Source organism: Etheostoma cragini, chromosome 11, assembly GCF_013103735.1.
Source record: "Etheostoma cragini isolate CJK2018 chromosome 11, CSU_Ecrag_1.0, whole genome shotgun sequence".
NCBI lineage: Eukaryota > Metazoa > Chordata > Actinopteri > Perciformes > Percidae > Etheostoma > Etheostoma cragini.
The window spans coordinates 14,390,431-14,405,899 of record NC_048417.1 but is presented as its reverse complement, the minus strand read 5'-3'; the positions used below and the strand labels follow the sequence as shown (position 1 = coordinate 14,405,899).

General features: G+C 40.4%; 1 protein-coding gene across 1 annotated transcript; it reads left to right on the top strand.

The window, feature by feature from the left end:
* Nucleotides 1-10,732: 10,732 nt before the first annotated feature.
* hoxd4a (homeobox D4a) lies at nucleotides 10,733-14,390 on the top strand. The gene is made up of 2 exons (XM_034885757.1): nucleotides 10,733-12,058; nucleotides 12,445-14,390. Exons 1-2 carry the CDS (start codon nucleotides 11,587-11,589, stop codon nucleotides 12,741-12,743), a joined length of 771 nt encoding a protein of 256 aa, XP_034741648.1. The 5' UTR covers nucleotides 10,733-11,586; the 3' UTR covers nucleotides 12,744-14,390.
* The last annotated feature ends 1,079 nt before the right edge of the window (nucleotides 14,391-15,469 follow it).

The following is a 15,469-nucleotide window of genomic DNA, read 5'->3' as shown; positions in this document are numbered from 1 at the left end:
AAATTCTTTTAAAAGACATTAGCTATATTTTACGTTCATTTTATAAAACTTGAGGTGTCCAGACTTAGAGGGCAGTTTTAAAACAACAGCCTAATACTACTGTACATCCTCAGTCGAAAGCTGTTGTTATTGGGCTCACACTAGAATAGCACACTTCTTTAACATTTGCAAGTTGAAAGTCCCAATTCATATTTTTTAATACACTATTGCAGATCTTTGTTTCTTAAATCTCGGGATCATTTTCAGATTCTACATCTCAGCAATTTGTTTTAACCTTTACATTTGCACAAAAAGCGGCAATTTTAGTCAGTATAGGCTAGAGAAAAGAGCAGCCTCTGTCCATCGTCATTTTGAAGAAGACAACAACAGCAACAATCATAGTCAGCTTTAAGAAATGCATTCCTAAATCCTCCTTGAAAGCCATGTCCCCCTCTAAACTTCAAATTCATTTAGTATTTTAACTGTTGTCACAGCGAAAAGGTTTGTTAACCTTGTATGAAAATGAAAATACGGATAATAGTAACAGCGACCAATAACTGCGTCCCCGTGCCTTGGTTTACTCCCCAATCCCCACAATGCTCAAACACTGGCATAAAATAGTATGTTGTTCATTTTTCTTTAAAAAAAGAACTTAAACCTACAACCCCTCTATCAAAATAAGCTTCAATTAACACAAACACTGCACATAATCAGTATTAGACTTATCTAATATAACCTTGAAAAAGAATAATGAAAATGCTCTTTCTGTAGGATAAACAGGCTGTAGCATATACTTATTTCTGTCATCAGATGCAAAAGCCTACTAACCATCAAGCTTCCGTGTTGAGGCAGTTAGTATAGCCTGTATTTGTTGTAGGCCTATTTTGGTGTTTTAATTCAGTCTTCAGTGGAATAGTGTAGGCGGCTCCCTTGGTGTGCGTGTCCTAAGGAGTGATCACTATTTCTGTCATTGCCGGTAAAAGTGATGATTGCCATGAGGTTAACAGTTGTTAAAGTAGCCAAACACTGACAACGGCAGCGACGACCTGGACATTGTATTTGTGTATGGACCCATTGAAGCTATTAGAGGAAATAATAATCTGATTGTTTGCGTGTTTGTGAATTGGGCTGTACAGTGGACTGGTGACTGTCACGACTGAAACCTTGACCCCAGACTGACGATGCTCAGCTTCCTTGATTCAAATATATGACATGCTGTTTACACGCGCACAATAACTGGATAATAGCTTCTCTTTGATAACGATTATTGGGGGGGGGGGGGGGATTTCCATTTCCACGCAGTAATTATCACCTTTTTAGTGTTTCTTTTAAGCTCATGAGTGGGGGTAAGCTATTTCACTCTTGTTATCAGCTACAGTGGCTATTTTTTCTCCCCGTCTATGTTGTGTTGCTACATAGTCACACAATGTCTGCCCAGTGTTATTTTTGTGGAGACTGAATGAAAATAAGAGCTGTGACCGATTGACAACTTACTTGGGCTAATGTTCCGGCTTTTCCAGACACGTGTTGAATAGTAGGCCTAGGCCAAGGCTAAATGCTATCATCAAATTAGCAGAAAAGTTTATTCAAAGGACAATATGTGAAAATTACAATTTATTGTCATGCTATGGCTCGGTCTCTGGTTTCCTCTCTTGGCTGTGTGTGTGTGTGTGTGTGGGTGTGTGTGTGTGTGTGCGCGTGTGGTCTATTTCTGAAATCTTATCCTTAAGTTAAAACACAAGCCTCTACAAACAGTCCTATGTGACATGTAATGTCAACAAACAGGCGTCACAAGTCAAAGTTGGCCTGCTGAAAGACGACCCTTGTAAGAGTCATATAGGCCTATAGTGTTATTACTAATATATGTGTAGCCTATATTCTGTGCATGAAAAACATGATAACAAAGCATCAAGTCACATTTTAGTCTGCAAAGTAACTTAACCTGTCAGATGGAATAAAACATACAACTTTTCCCTCTGGTGTAAAATAGCATATAGCCTACCAAGTAAAGTAGACTACCTCACACTTCTAGGCTACTTGGAGTAGACTCCTTGAGTAGCCTAGGCTATATTCCACCACTAGCCTACCCGCGGACTTCATTATATTGTGTCCATCCCAATCCACTAACGCAACCCACAATAACTGTAAAACAGTTATGGTCTGTGACGCAATTTGAAAAGCAGTAGCCTATAGAGTGACTGGGACGTCTAGCGTTTTAAAACACCTAAACTGTGTTTCTATGGGAGATCAAGGGTAGGAACGCAGAATGAAACGTCAGTGCATCATTGTAGCATTAGTGTGGAATGCCTTTTGAATCATGGGGTCTATAACCGGAGGCCTACCTACGTTCACACCACCACCGACTTGAGCGTCTAAAGTTACCGGAAGTCATTCATTTCCAATGGAAGCCGGCTTCTCTCAGCTGCAAGGAGCGGCAAATTTGAGCATGTTGGGCGTCAATCAGAAAGTTGCCATTTTTCTAAACATTTATTCTGAGGACAAGCTCATAATCACCGTCGATGGGCTACCTATCGTTTATAATATAACGTTGTTTGTAGCCTACATAGGGAGCCGTTAACGTTAGCTATCGGTCACACGGGTCACTAGGTTTGATCCGCGGCTGCTCGCTCTGCCTGCACGCCGCCGCAGCTCAGCGGCTAACTAGCGAGCTAACTGCTAACAGACTCTGCGGCGACCAATTAACAATACAACTGCTGTCATAATACATATGTAATTTATAAAAGGTGTCAGTGTCCGTGTATTGGCCATGCCGTGGCTGCGTGAGCTTCTCCCGGTCGAACCGCTAACACCGCTACGTCAACGAAGCCAAAGCATCAAAAAGCTTGCCTGTATTTTTTGAAGAGCGTCCTTGGCGGGCGGCCAGAGCTTTTTTTGCAGCTCAGGTCAGTGACTGTGTGTAGGCCTACGTACTGTAATGGATCTGAGCCAGTGTAATAACCAATTCAGAATCAGTCATTTAAAAAGCAGTAGGCCTCTGCTTGGCAGTACGAAGTTGGTGTGCAATGGTTAATTGTGGGAGAATCAGGCTGAAAGAAGGCAGAAAGAACAGTTGGAGAGCTTTGTGGTGAAAGTAAAACACATCATAGGCTACCTAACTTTCCTCTTCTTTTTGTTGGCACATGTCACACGTCTTGGCTTACAGAATTTGCTTAGGAACAATTGTGTCTTTATTTCAAATACTTCTAAACTCAAAACAAACCTTAAAATATTAAAAAGTAAATGTAGGCTACAGTGCTGTAGGCTATAATTTGCTTGGGTGTTTAGCATCCTTTACTTAATTGATAAAGAAAACTAATTTGGCTTTATATTCTTTAACCGGATACATTGGAATAGGCCAACAGCGAGAGTGCAAGAAGACTGATTATGTTTGTCTGTTAGGAGACTTGCTGTTCTGGTAGTTGCCACATCTTTATTAGTTCTCTATGTTTTCAACTAGCCGTGTGTTATTCACCAAATCACGGAATTTTAAAGTAGGCTAAAGCATTGGAAAGTAAGTATTCCTTATCTAAGGCTTATTATTTGTATTAGGCTAATCTGGGCCAATAGCAGACACCATTTGTTTCCCCAATCAAAGGAAATGGCCAATGTGAGGGTGCTAGATTTGTCTTTAGCTCTGCATCATTCATTTAGGCTAGTGTGCACTGGTCCACCGCCACATCACATAGCCTACTGAGGTTAATACCATCCGTCCGGTGCCACGTGGCGACTCTTACCATCAGTGACCTCAAATAAAAGACGAATCATCATGTAAGAAGAATGAGCAGACAAATATCCCTGTAGGCCTACCTCTGCACCGAGACTAAAAGCGGTGATAATCCAGATTGTTTTCATCACCAACGGACTACACTGGACCATACAGTACTAGTGTAATGCAACAAATTCTGATCTCTTGTATCACACACACACACACACACACACACACACACACACACACACACACACACACACACACACACACACACACACACACACACACACACAGCTGAGACAGGAAACCAGAGACCGAGCCGTAGCATGACTATAAATCGCACAGTGCTGACTCTGGCATGCCATCAGATGAACAAGAATGAAATAAAATATATATATATTTTTTTGCTGTAGAATTGCACGCATTGGCAGGACAACAATTTGGAATATTTTGTCTTTAAATTTCTAAAGGTCAAAATTGGGAAAATGTGTCATATAGGGTTCCATATAGGCCTACAATAATTAATTTCTCCCTAAATTCTGTCTCCATGTCAGAAGGGCTGTGAAAAGCGCATAGAGGACTGCGATGTGCAAGTTGTTCAGACACGCAGTTCAAAACACATTTTAGCATCAATACGTAGGCCAATGTCACAATATAGGCCTACTAATTTTGATGATAATACATTTTTTTTTCATTTAAACACCAGTATTAGTTAGCTTTGATTGAGCCTAATAAGATAGCTGGTGATAGCTTTTATAAGGACATTTTGGTCAGCCGGTGGGTATGTAGGCCGCTTACTGAAAAAAGAAAAAACACATAGGCTAAGGTCGTTCTTTCATTGGTGCAAAAAGCTTCCGTTTGACGCATAATCGGTCCAGACATAGCCTCATTTTTATTACATTTTAAAGTAGCCTAATAAATACGAGTCAATAACGTTAAACTGAAATATTTAACTTTCCATTCTGAGCAAAGCAAATATGTCCGTCATCATACTTTTGCCATGTGTTGAAAAACATAGGCTACATATCCCAATAATATGGTCTTAATTTCTGGGTTGTATGCTCAAACGAATTTAAATTATGATGACGCTAAAACTAGTCCAACTGCTATTTTGCATTCTGCGATGAAACATTTTACGCTTGAGTGAGATGGAAACACAAAAAAGGTGGGGGCCCTCTTGTTGTCCTCCAGAGGGGCTTCTGCTATTATGCGCAGAGATGGGGAGAACTGCTGCAGTCGAAATTCCTTTTTGTGAGAGGACAATTTACAACTTGGTTATAGACCTTTTTATGTGCCTCCATCGCTTGTCATTGGATGCCACTGGTCATGTGTGAGAGGCAAACGTCTTCATGGCTCTTTTCCTGATTTCCCAAGCGATTTTTTTCCCACTGCATTTTGCGTCCATGGCGTTCAAACCGATACGCCACGGTCGGCTTCCCTTAAAAATCTCATTCGTTTCATAAACGTCTGACAGCACATATTTGCAGCACTGCGCTGCTCGCTCTCCTGGATGACGTGAGGAGCGTTTCAACTTTCTACACAATCTGACCTCTTCATACACATAGCAGCACTGGCTCTTCACTGCTTCATTAAAATGCATTGTAGAGGTAAACCTCCAAGAATAAACATGGATTACCTTCCAGCTATAGGTAAGCTTTCTGTGTGATGATGGACTTCATTAACGTTGGTGTGTTTGCATGTGAAGTTTGACAGTTTCCTGTTTCATTAGTCATGTTAATTAGCAGCCCGGCAATGACTCTCAGCTTATTTGGTGGTTTCACATGTTGCCGGATGTTTTGAAACACACAGTTTTCATACTTGACACGCAGAAAATGTGGGTAATGATGTTAGAATTGATTAAGACTTGCCTTTACTGCTATTATACTGCACGATCAAAGTGTGACTTTTTTTCGTTTGCTTGAATAATTAGACATTTTCGATCATACCTCCTATTTCAGGATTATTCTACAGAAATCATTGATGATTGTGTCTTAAGTGTTTGTTATATATATATTGCACCAAACATTCTCCATTTCGTTTTAAGTTTGAAGCAGCTTATTGCACATTGACAAGTCTTTTTATAGTCTTCACTTTCTAATGCCGTAGAGATACCATAGAGGCTGCACTGATCTGATGAACTCTATATTTCCACATTTATTTGTTCACTTACTAAAATGCGACACAACAAATCTGCTTTGCAATATTCCACATATGCAATCCTGGCAAAAGAAGTGGAGTTTTCATAGCCGTCTTCAGCTGCCTGGAGATGGGGCCAACTGAACAAAGACAGTATTTCACTGTTGCCTGACAGGCAGCTGCGAAAGTATTTACAGCCTTACTGCAATGCGGCAAAATGGACCCTGGAAGACAGGCAGTAGAAGTAGTAGCTTCAGCAGAAGCCTGAGACATAGACAGGGTTCACTCTGGGATTTTCTAATTGGAAGGTGTACATAGCTGAGAACATGTCTTGTTAGTTCTTTGTAATTATAGGGCACTGTCTGACCGCAGGCCCTGCACACAGTTGAACAGATTCAGTTTCAATGAGTGGATATGGGTGTTTCTTTTTCACTCTTATTTAAATCCCATAGGATTAGTATGTGGCAGTGAGAGCTTTTGTAAACAAATGTGTCTTTGCATGCTGTTCACAATTAATTTGTTTTTGGTTTTTTTCGTTTTCCACATAATTAATTGATGAATTGCCTTTCCGTATTATTATCACCATCGTCACCAGCAACACCAGTTTATTAATCTGCGTAGATGTTATTAATTTAGTTGTTAACAACAAGATCCATACTGCAAAACTACACCACATTCACATGGCAATTGTTTCAGATTCAGTCAACAAATCTACAAAGATCAAGGAAGATAAGTTGCAATATTGGTTGATTGCTCTTGTGTCAAAAGCAGTTTCATTTGGTTCATGAACTTAATTAAACCAAAGTCTGGAATCAACATTCATCAACTCCCTTGTTCTAAGAGAACTACTCTTTAACGAATATTGAACTATACTAATTTGCATTTGTAATTTCTTCCTCCTTACACATCGTCACCAACAGTTTCATCAAACATATGATTAGGTGAAATTATTTGTTACTGGAGATGGACATTTTTTGCAGTGGAGGGGGGGGGGGGGGGGGGGGGGGGGGGGGGGGGGGGGGGGGGGGGGGGGTGTTAAAATGCCAGCAGAAGGCGCTGTTGCCCAACAGTAAGCCTCTCTGCTTCCATTCAGCAGTCCTGCGAGCAGCTTCCCGAGCTCAGTGATTGGCTGAGACAGGTGGTCATGTGTCCTGGTTCATTTTTGAAAGTGTTTTTGGAGATTTGAGATACATTCACCATGTTTAGCCAGGAAAAGATCTGTTGGGTATCTAATGAGATCAGCTGCTCTGATCACTGATGGTGCTGTGTGGAATGTTTGTGTTAAAGAGCTCTACAAACCCATGAAGTTTATTACAGCAAAAAAGGCCAACAGTTGTTTATTCCCATGGTTTAATTAGAGAGCACAGTGGATGCTTGGTAACCAGAGACCACTTCAGTTAAAGATGTCATAGCTTCATCGACAACTCTTAACTCTTTCACACATTATGATGATTTAAAAAGAAAGGATGTTAAAGAAAGCTGATGAAGCTGAAAAAACGACTGCAATTCAACCACATAAAACACACCAACTAACAGCAGGAACTATTTAAGTGCAGATTCTTTTAAAACACTGAGGCCATGTAGAGGTTTACCCTCAAATTATCTCCAAGGAAATAACTTTTTATGAGGACATGCATGTAAAATGTGACAAGCCTCTGATTGGATGCCCTTCCATTTATCATACCTGCCTCACAGTGGCAGCCAGCCAAACCTCAACCTCAACCTCAACGTCATCAGCCCCTCTGCAGGGACAAGAGAGGAGGAGCAAGACTGCTCTGCACTCTGGGATTGGCCTAAAACAATGAATACCATCAGTCTCATTGTGTCATGTTCACTGGGGAGATATTTGAGCACAAATCAGTGATGCATGTTTTTGTGAACGCTTTAGAGGTCAAGAGGCTTCAGTGAGATGATAAAACCAGGGCTGTCCAGTAAGGAGGAAAAAAATAAGAATTCTTGAATTAAACTGACTTTAGTGGGGAACATCAGATTATTATTATGAATGGTCAGAGACCCAGTTAAGACTTTCTTGTTTGTTCAAGAATTTCATTAATAACTTGTATACCTGCCACAACAATGCCATTAAAAAAAAAAATGTTTTTCTATTTCCCAGTGCACCGATGTTCCCATTTCTATCATGGCAGTTACAACCTCCCAGCTTCCTCCTTTCTACGACTTGTGCTCAGTGCACATCAGTGTAATCGCCGTTATTGAGTAAGTGCAACTTTGAGGGTTATTTATGGGCTTGCGCGGTGTTGTGAGTGGCTGTGAGGAAACACGTGATGCCATTAAAGTTTGTTTTATGGCCCGGGACTTGACAAGCCAAAATATAATTCTCATTGTGTATTAGTAAGACCATCCAGATGGGTTGGAATAGAGCTCGAACTGGCAGGGAGCTTGTACCAGGCTGACTTTTCCATAAGCATGGATGTGTTTGACCCACGGTGTGCCATGTGTTGCGGTCTCTGTGGTAAGCTGTGTTTTATCATTATGCTCGTAGTGTGGGCGTGTGATGTCACACGCATAGTGCTCAGGCTGTACTGTTTCCTGCCTCTAAAAGCGGCCACAGTGCGCGTTCAGGACACAGATAGTCTGACTGGATAATGCTGGAAGGAAATCGCCTTAAATCTGATTACTGCGCTTGGTTTGGGTTTAAACCTCTTAAGACTCAATCGATGCTTTTTCGGATGGTGTTATTGACGTTGTTGACCTAATTCACTGCAACATGATGTAGTTAGGCTACTTGACTGCATTGAGCTTCTTATTTGCTTATTTGGAGGCGGAGAAATCAACCTGTTGTCACCAGAGTTTTTGAAGAACCAATTAGGTGAACTTTCTTGAAGGCCCAATCAAAACTATACAAGTTTATGTGCCGTCATTGTGTTACAATTATAGGCTATCATTTTCAGAATTCACAAATCGCTTAGCAGTGTTGACCACATTAAAATTAATAGACATCTAAAAACAGCATGGATCTTTCAACAATGAAATCGGTGTTTTCTTTTTTAAATATTGCTGCGGCTTGTTCATTAGGCCTAATGTGTGTCTTTTTAGGGCCTTTGCATTATTAATCTTCTCAGTCCTTGTTAGGCAGTCTAGTTCAGTGCTGGTTTAGTAATATTTTATGCCAAGTTCAAAGGGAATTTAGCTTTATTTTCTAATATCGCCCCCATCTTCGACCTAAAATGTGATAGGCCTCGTGTTTGCTATTCCTCTAAAACGCTCAATTTTTTTAGCATTCAGATAGAAAAAGCTTGTAATTGGGATGAAAAAAAAGAATGGAGTTGAACTAGTTAGGCCTGCCAGGAAACGCTGACTTTATCATTCTTTTGTTGGGATTCTCGGCTTTGACCCGTCTGAAGGGCTAGCAGTGAAGGTGAAAGACAGGTCAGGCTGTCTCACTAATTTTGAATTGTGAAGTGCAAGAACGAATATTTACAGATCCTATCAATTATCTTTTAACTATGGTTGAAACGAATACATTGTTTTTTGTTGAAATATGAATGCAAATTTGAAGAGTTCAGATACAAATATCTACGTAATAATAATCGTAATGATATTATTGTCAATTTAACTTCCACCTGCTTACTGTTTGATTTGAAAAACCCTTTCAAAATAGATAAAACAAGCTGAAAATGTAGCCAAAATGTTGCACTATCCATTATATTAGTAAAATGTTCCTGCAAGTTTTTTTTCTAATTAAAGAAGAAAACATAGGCTGAATAACTGGCAACATTTCTATACAAGCTTTTTTTTTTTTTTACTGTAACTTGAACCCTGAGTCACATTCGACCAAACATGCTCATATAATGGACAAAATAGATATAAATAATTTATTTTCCCAAATCTGACAAAGCGTCATGTAGGCCTATAGGTGGCATAAGAATTTAGGACTGTTAATAAATTCTCAGGTAGATATCATTATTTGGATGAAATTATATTGTTATATTGCTTTTCGTGTGCTTGGAAAAACAGATTTAGATGATTCTGGTGATTTTGTAAAATCTGGACCATTATTAGCTTTCAGTCCTTGCAGGGACGTGAAGTAGCCACCATGCTGGTTTAGTTAATGGCTGACGGGGAATTGGTAAACTTTTGCACCCTTAGAGCTGTCACCACGACCAAAAATAATTGAACTTTTTGATATGTTTTTAAATGAATTAGTTTGACCTTCGTGGCCTCGAGCCTTAACTTTTGGTCCAGTTGTGATACGCTCTCCTGTATCAGCCAGAAAGTCTAACGGTTAGTGAGGTTTTAGCATTTGGGCTTATTCAACCAATGCTTAATCTTTGACTACAAAAGTGAAACGTTATTTACCTTATTTAAATATATAATATTTATTCTTAATTATGAACTTGGACTATGATTGAGGGAAGAGGACCCACACACATAAGCCTGGGTTGACCTGAGATAACTGCCTGATATTTTCGTTAAGTATTAAACTGACAGGAATGTCAAGGAACCTGTGGGCTTACAGTTTTCTTTCTTTTTCTTTTCTTTTTTTGAAGCAGCCACTGACTTGAACTCAATAAGATTAAAACATACATTACAAGGAAATCATCAAAAGGAAAGAAAAGGCATGCTTCAATGAGAGAAAGTTGAGTCTGAATGGACCCTAATATCATGGTGTAGTTCACAGTGTGCTTTACCCCATCTGGTTGTGATGCATGCATGCATGCCTCTTATTATGTATGTAATATTGTTTATGTGAGCCATTTAGTCCATTTTGTTTGGCTGAAGTGCTCTACGAATAAAGTGCTGGGGTTATGGTTGCTAAGTGGGCAGTGTCGCTTGCCGTCGTCTATATATACCCTGTAGAACCGAATTTGTGTGCTAAAACCACAATCACAGATTCGATTCTAGGGGAGTATATGGTCGATGAAAAAACTTCGAATTGCCATCTTTTTATGAGGCGTTTGGTGCCTGACATGCTGTCAGATGTCACGTTGTTGGTTTCTTAATGTGAGTCAATTCGACAACATCACACTGCACAAGAAGGGTCAGGGCGTGTTGAAACGATATAGGCTCAATGGAAATCTGCTGCAAAATATTTTACATGCAAACAAACATAATTAGGAATTATTTCTATTTAGCTCAGTTTGTTAGAATGAAATACCAAATGGATTACTAAAAGGACACACTTTGTAGCTTCTTCCTCCTGTGGGTCGCTCCATTATTGATTCCCAGAGGCTGCTGCTGGCCAATGGGCTCCTGAGACCGTTTTTTCTCTCAAAGGGATGGGAGCAGATGAAGTGATGAGATTCGTCTAACTTTTGGATGACCCCTTCTTGACAAAGACAGTGTCCATCAATTGTCCTCAGTCATTATTCCCTGCTTTTATGCCAAGGGGCTTTTTGTATCTTTTGTTGGTTTCTCTGTTGAACACCATGCCTTCAAGTTAGACCTTAGAAGCTGATATATTTTCTATCTCCATGGAGTCAAACAATCCCGTGCACAATCAACGTTTTCAATTAGTCTATATAATTGTAAACTTAAATATTGAAACAAGGTTTAAGTTGCGTGAACTTTATTATTTTTTCCAGCATGCCTTTTTATGATCCAAATGTGCATGCATATGTTTAATTGCAATTTTGTTGTTGTTGTTGCCACCGGGGTCTGATTTTAATGTAGATGATCTTAAGTTAGATGACATTGCTTTTAGTTGTATGTTTACCCGTTTATGGACCAGCATCACCTCTATTGGCCGATCTGGTCACATGGTTCGCTAACTTTATTCAGTTGACACCAAGTAGGAGGGCTTTATGGAGGGAGGAAAAAAAGACAACTCGAGAAAAAAAATTAGTGTTTTCTACCTTCAGAAATTAATGGCCATGAGTTCGTATATGGTGAACTCTAAGTATGTGGATCCAAAATTTCCTCCCTGTGAGGAATATTCACAAAACAGCTATATACCTGAGCAGGGCTCGGACTACTACAGTCCATCGCAGGGCACAGACTTTCAGCAACCAGGGATCTACCCACGGCCAAACTACACGGAGCAGCCCTTCAGCTGCAACACTGTGCAGGACTCCACATTGCAGCCTCGGGGTCATGTGCACGAGAGATCCAGCCGCTCGAGCCCTTTCAGCGCACAGACTGAGCAGGCCCCCCCGGTCCAGGTGGCCGGACCCCGGACTTGTGGACAGCAGCAAAACACAAAGAGCCAAAATGGGATACAGTCCAAGCAGCCTGCAGTAGTTTATCCCTGGATGAAGAAAGTCCACGTAACTACTGGTAAGATTTCCACTTCTTCTCTTCCTCCTCCTCTCATGGACCAACTGAGACCTGTACTTTAGAAATCATTCAGTGTAATATTTATGAGAGTCTTTGAAAGGCCTCGCCAATTACACAAGTCATAAATTTTTATAGCTCAGGAAATAGGCCGCTAGGTGAGCGCCTGAAAGCTCCTGAAAACACATATTGACCGCTTGTAATGGTGCTTCAATCTGCAGCAAATCTGCTTAAATCCAGTTAAAAATCACTCATTATTTCCTGCTCTCGCAAAGTTTGAGCGCCCCGGGTATAGAGAGACTCGTCTTGTTGTATTGTTTTTTTTTCCTGCAAGCATTGGCCACATTTGGTGACTTTTCCCCCCCTCTTGTTTGTTTTCTTTCTCTTAGTGAACCCGGATTTCACAGGACCTGAGCCCAAACGGTCCAGAACAGCTTACACCCGGCAGCAGGTTTTGGAGCTTGAAAAGGAGTTTCATTTTAACAGGTATCTGACCAGGCGGCGACGGATTGAGATAGCCCACACTCTTTGTCTCTCCGAAAGGCAGATCAAAATCTGGTTTCAAAACAGAAGGATGAAATGGAAAAAAGATCACAAACTACCTAACACCAAGGGCAGGTCTGCCCCATCCTCCAGCCATCTGCAAAGCATCCAGAAGGACAACCAGACTGATATAACATCATTATAAGAGGAAGAAGGTGTCACACCTTTTTTTTTCGAAATAAACTGTACATAAAAAGACAGAGGTTGCATCTGACTTTTGCATGGACTGATGTTTTTAGCCATCTTTTTTATTATTATTTAACAAAAAAAAGACCCCAGCCAGTGTGGACTCTTGACTGAGTCAGAAAATCAACCAGTCTTTAGAAGTGAGAGGTTTTGAAAGTGCTTCCTTGTTTTAATTCCCTCAAAGAGACGCAAAAACATCGAAAAGACCTTTTTTTTTTTTGGACGTTACCCACCTGAGGACATTTAATGAGAAACCTCGGCTGGTTTCGTGGATTTAAGCAGTGCTGCAGCTCTTCTCACGTTTATCCACGCTGGTTTAAAGATTGAAATATCTTTATTGAGATCAGGGAAGCCCTTGGTTCAAAAATCCACACACACACATCCTATTTCAGTTTATCTTATTCAAACCTCACAATAAACGCACAAAACACATATAGCCTATATATATATATATATACTTGAAGGAACCATTATTTCCATATAGAGCACGCCAAACACAACCTACTTTCGTAAGTTGCAAAACCCCGTTGAATTTCTCCGTTCCACGTTTCTTTGTGATAAGTATGTTTTAACTTATTTTGTACAATAAAGCTTAGAAATGTTCTTAGCCTAAATTATATTCCCTAAAACAAGACATTCCTCTGGGCGTACTATTCCGAGTGCCCTTATAAATCTCTCCTGACATCTTTGTAAACAGTGTACATTTTCAGAGGCTCTCTCGTGCCATTTGGAAGTATTCTAATGAAAGATCATTTGTTCCTGCATGGTAGGCTATCAAATTGATAATGGAGGTTTCTCATTGGAAATAATCCGATCCAGAATATGTCGTATAATTGTTTATTTGTGTACTTGATAGGATTTTTTTACGTCATTATTTATTTGTTTCAAACAAAACGTGTACATTTTCGCATAGCACACCATTTTAATTAAAAGTAGGTTATTCGTTACACTTTAATTAATCCAACATTTCTTGGAACTCTTGTGGATTATTAGCATGGCTTTATGCAAAGTTTTAGTCTTTAGTTCATGTGGGAATCTTGTAGTTTTACACCGAGCTAACCGAGGGGGGCTTTCACGTCACGTTTCAAGACAGATATTTGTTTTGTTTTATTCCGTCATTGTCTTCGGACAAAAAAAAAAAAAAGCCCAGAAGCTCTCCCAGTACGAAGAGGTCTTCTCTGTGAAGCCTTCACGATGAGAGGCTTGAAAAGGTATTTCAATCGAAGGTCGACAAAGCAGCAGTGGCAGGTTCATCCAGGGGACACATTTCAGCCGCAAGGACTGACCCCAACACCCCTGACCCGCCGGACAGGCAGCCTGTTTTGTCCCAGGCGCTGTTCGCCCTGGTTTGGGGGGCTTCTCCACACTTAAAAAGCCAAAGCATTCAAAGCAAGAGTCAGTGCGTGAATTCCCTAGTTTTTACACATGTTTGAACAGTATTTATATCGAGCCCTTAAAAGCAATCTGTGCATTTGTCTCCCCATGTCAATATGCAATCTTTTTGTTTTTTATTTTTGTACATGCTTTTTACCTTGTATTGTGCATCGAGATGCGAGAAGTATATTGAAAACAAATAAAGATTTCTACTGAATATGTATTTAAATGATTTCAGAGGGCATAATGTCGCGAGATTTTCAATTTTCTCCACTTCACAAATCTACAGATTTAAACTTTCCCGGGCACACTGAGTTCTTACAATTGATCCCATGCTAACTTTACTTTCATTTTTATAGGGTTATTTACTATAATTTCTGCCAATTTTTGCGCCATTTACATAAGGACATCTTTTGGTGGGAAGAGTTTTTCTTCAGTGATATGGTATGGAGCCATTTGGACGTATAACGTCCACACATGTACCAAATGTGCACTGCATGGGTAAATTCATATCTAGGATCATTGGTCTACCATAATTGTTGCATTTAAAACCACGTTATTGAACGAGTTTTTGCTCTGGCGTGTCTTAATTTTCACCGATTAGCTCTCATCGAAAGGAGCGATTGCGCAAAAACATCCCCACGAGCTCTTGATGGAGCTCTACAAGGTGATTTTATTCAATGAAAACTGTTTGAGTCCTTTAAAAGAATTTGACCTGACCTTTATTGCAAAACGGGCTAGTTGTTATAGCATCCGTTAGTCTGTATTACAGAACCGAAACCCAACGCCTCCTAGATTCAAACTGACAACAACTTTTTCAGAGGCGGTGGTCCTCCTTCAAAACTAGAATACGCCGCATTGATTAAGACATAAACAAACAATAAACTAGGTTTATATATGTGATATTGAACCCCAATGTACTTCACGAGCTATGTCTTTATTGAATATGACCCACTGCTACGTTGACCTCCGACCCTCCACAGGCAGAATCTGTCCTGATGCAGCCAAAAGTGGCCATAAACGGGCATGTGGAAAGACAATCTCCAGTCACTCAGCAGTGTTTTCATCCCCAGTGACCAGTGTGTGATCCCCTCTGTGCGCACGCAGGCCGACAGGACATGGCTCTCAGCCTGCACGGTTGTGTACGTGTGAAACACCCGTGTGTGTCATATAGATTCAGAGAGAAGCTGAGACAAAGTGATGGTACCAATCCACCATCCTGCCATAAATGATCTGCACATAGATGCTGAAGAGAGGATGAGCGAGAGAGGGAGAGATGAGAAAAGTGGGGGAGGAGGGGGGGGGGGGGGG

Excerpts from the sequence above, each read along its gene's own strand:
- hoxd4a (XM_034885757.1), top strand. The coding sequence starts at position 11,587 with ATGGAGGGAGGAAAAAAAGACAACTCGAGAAAAAAAATTAGTGTTTTC. Across the intron at positions 12,059-12,444 it reads GAAAGTCCACGTAACTACTG|TGAACCCGGATTTCACAGGA; the intron begins GTAAGATTTCCA and ends TCTTTCTCTTAG.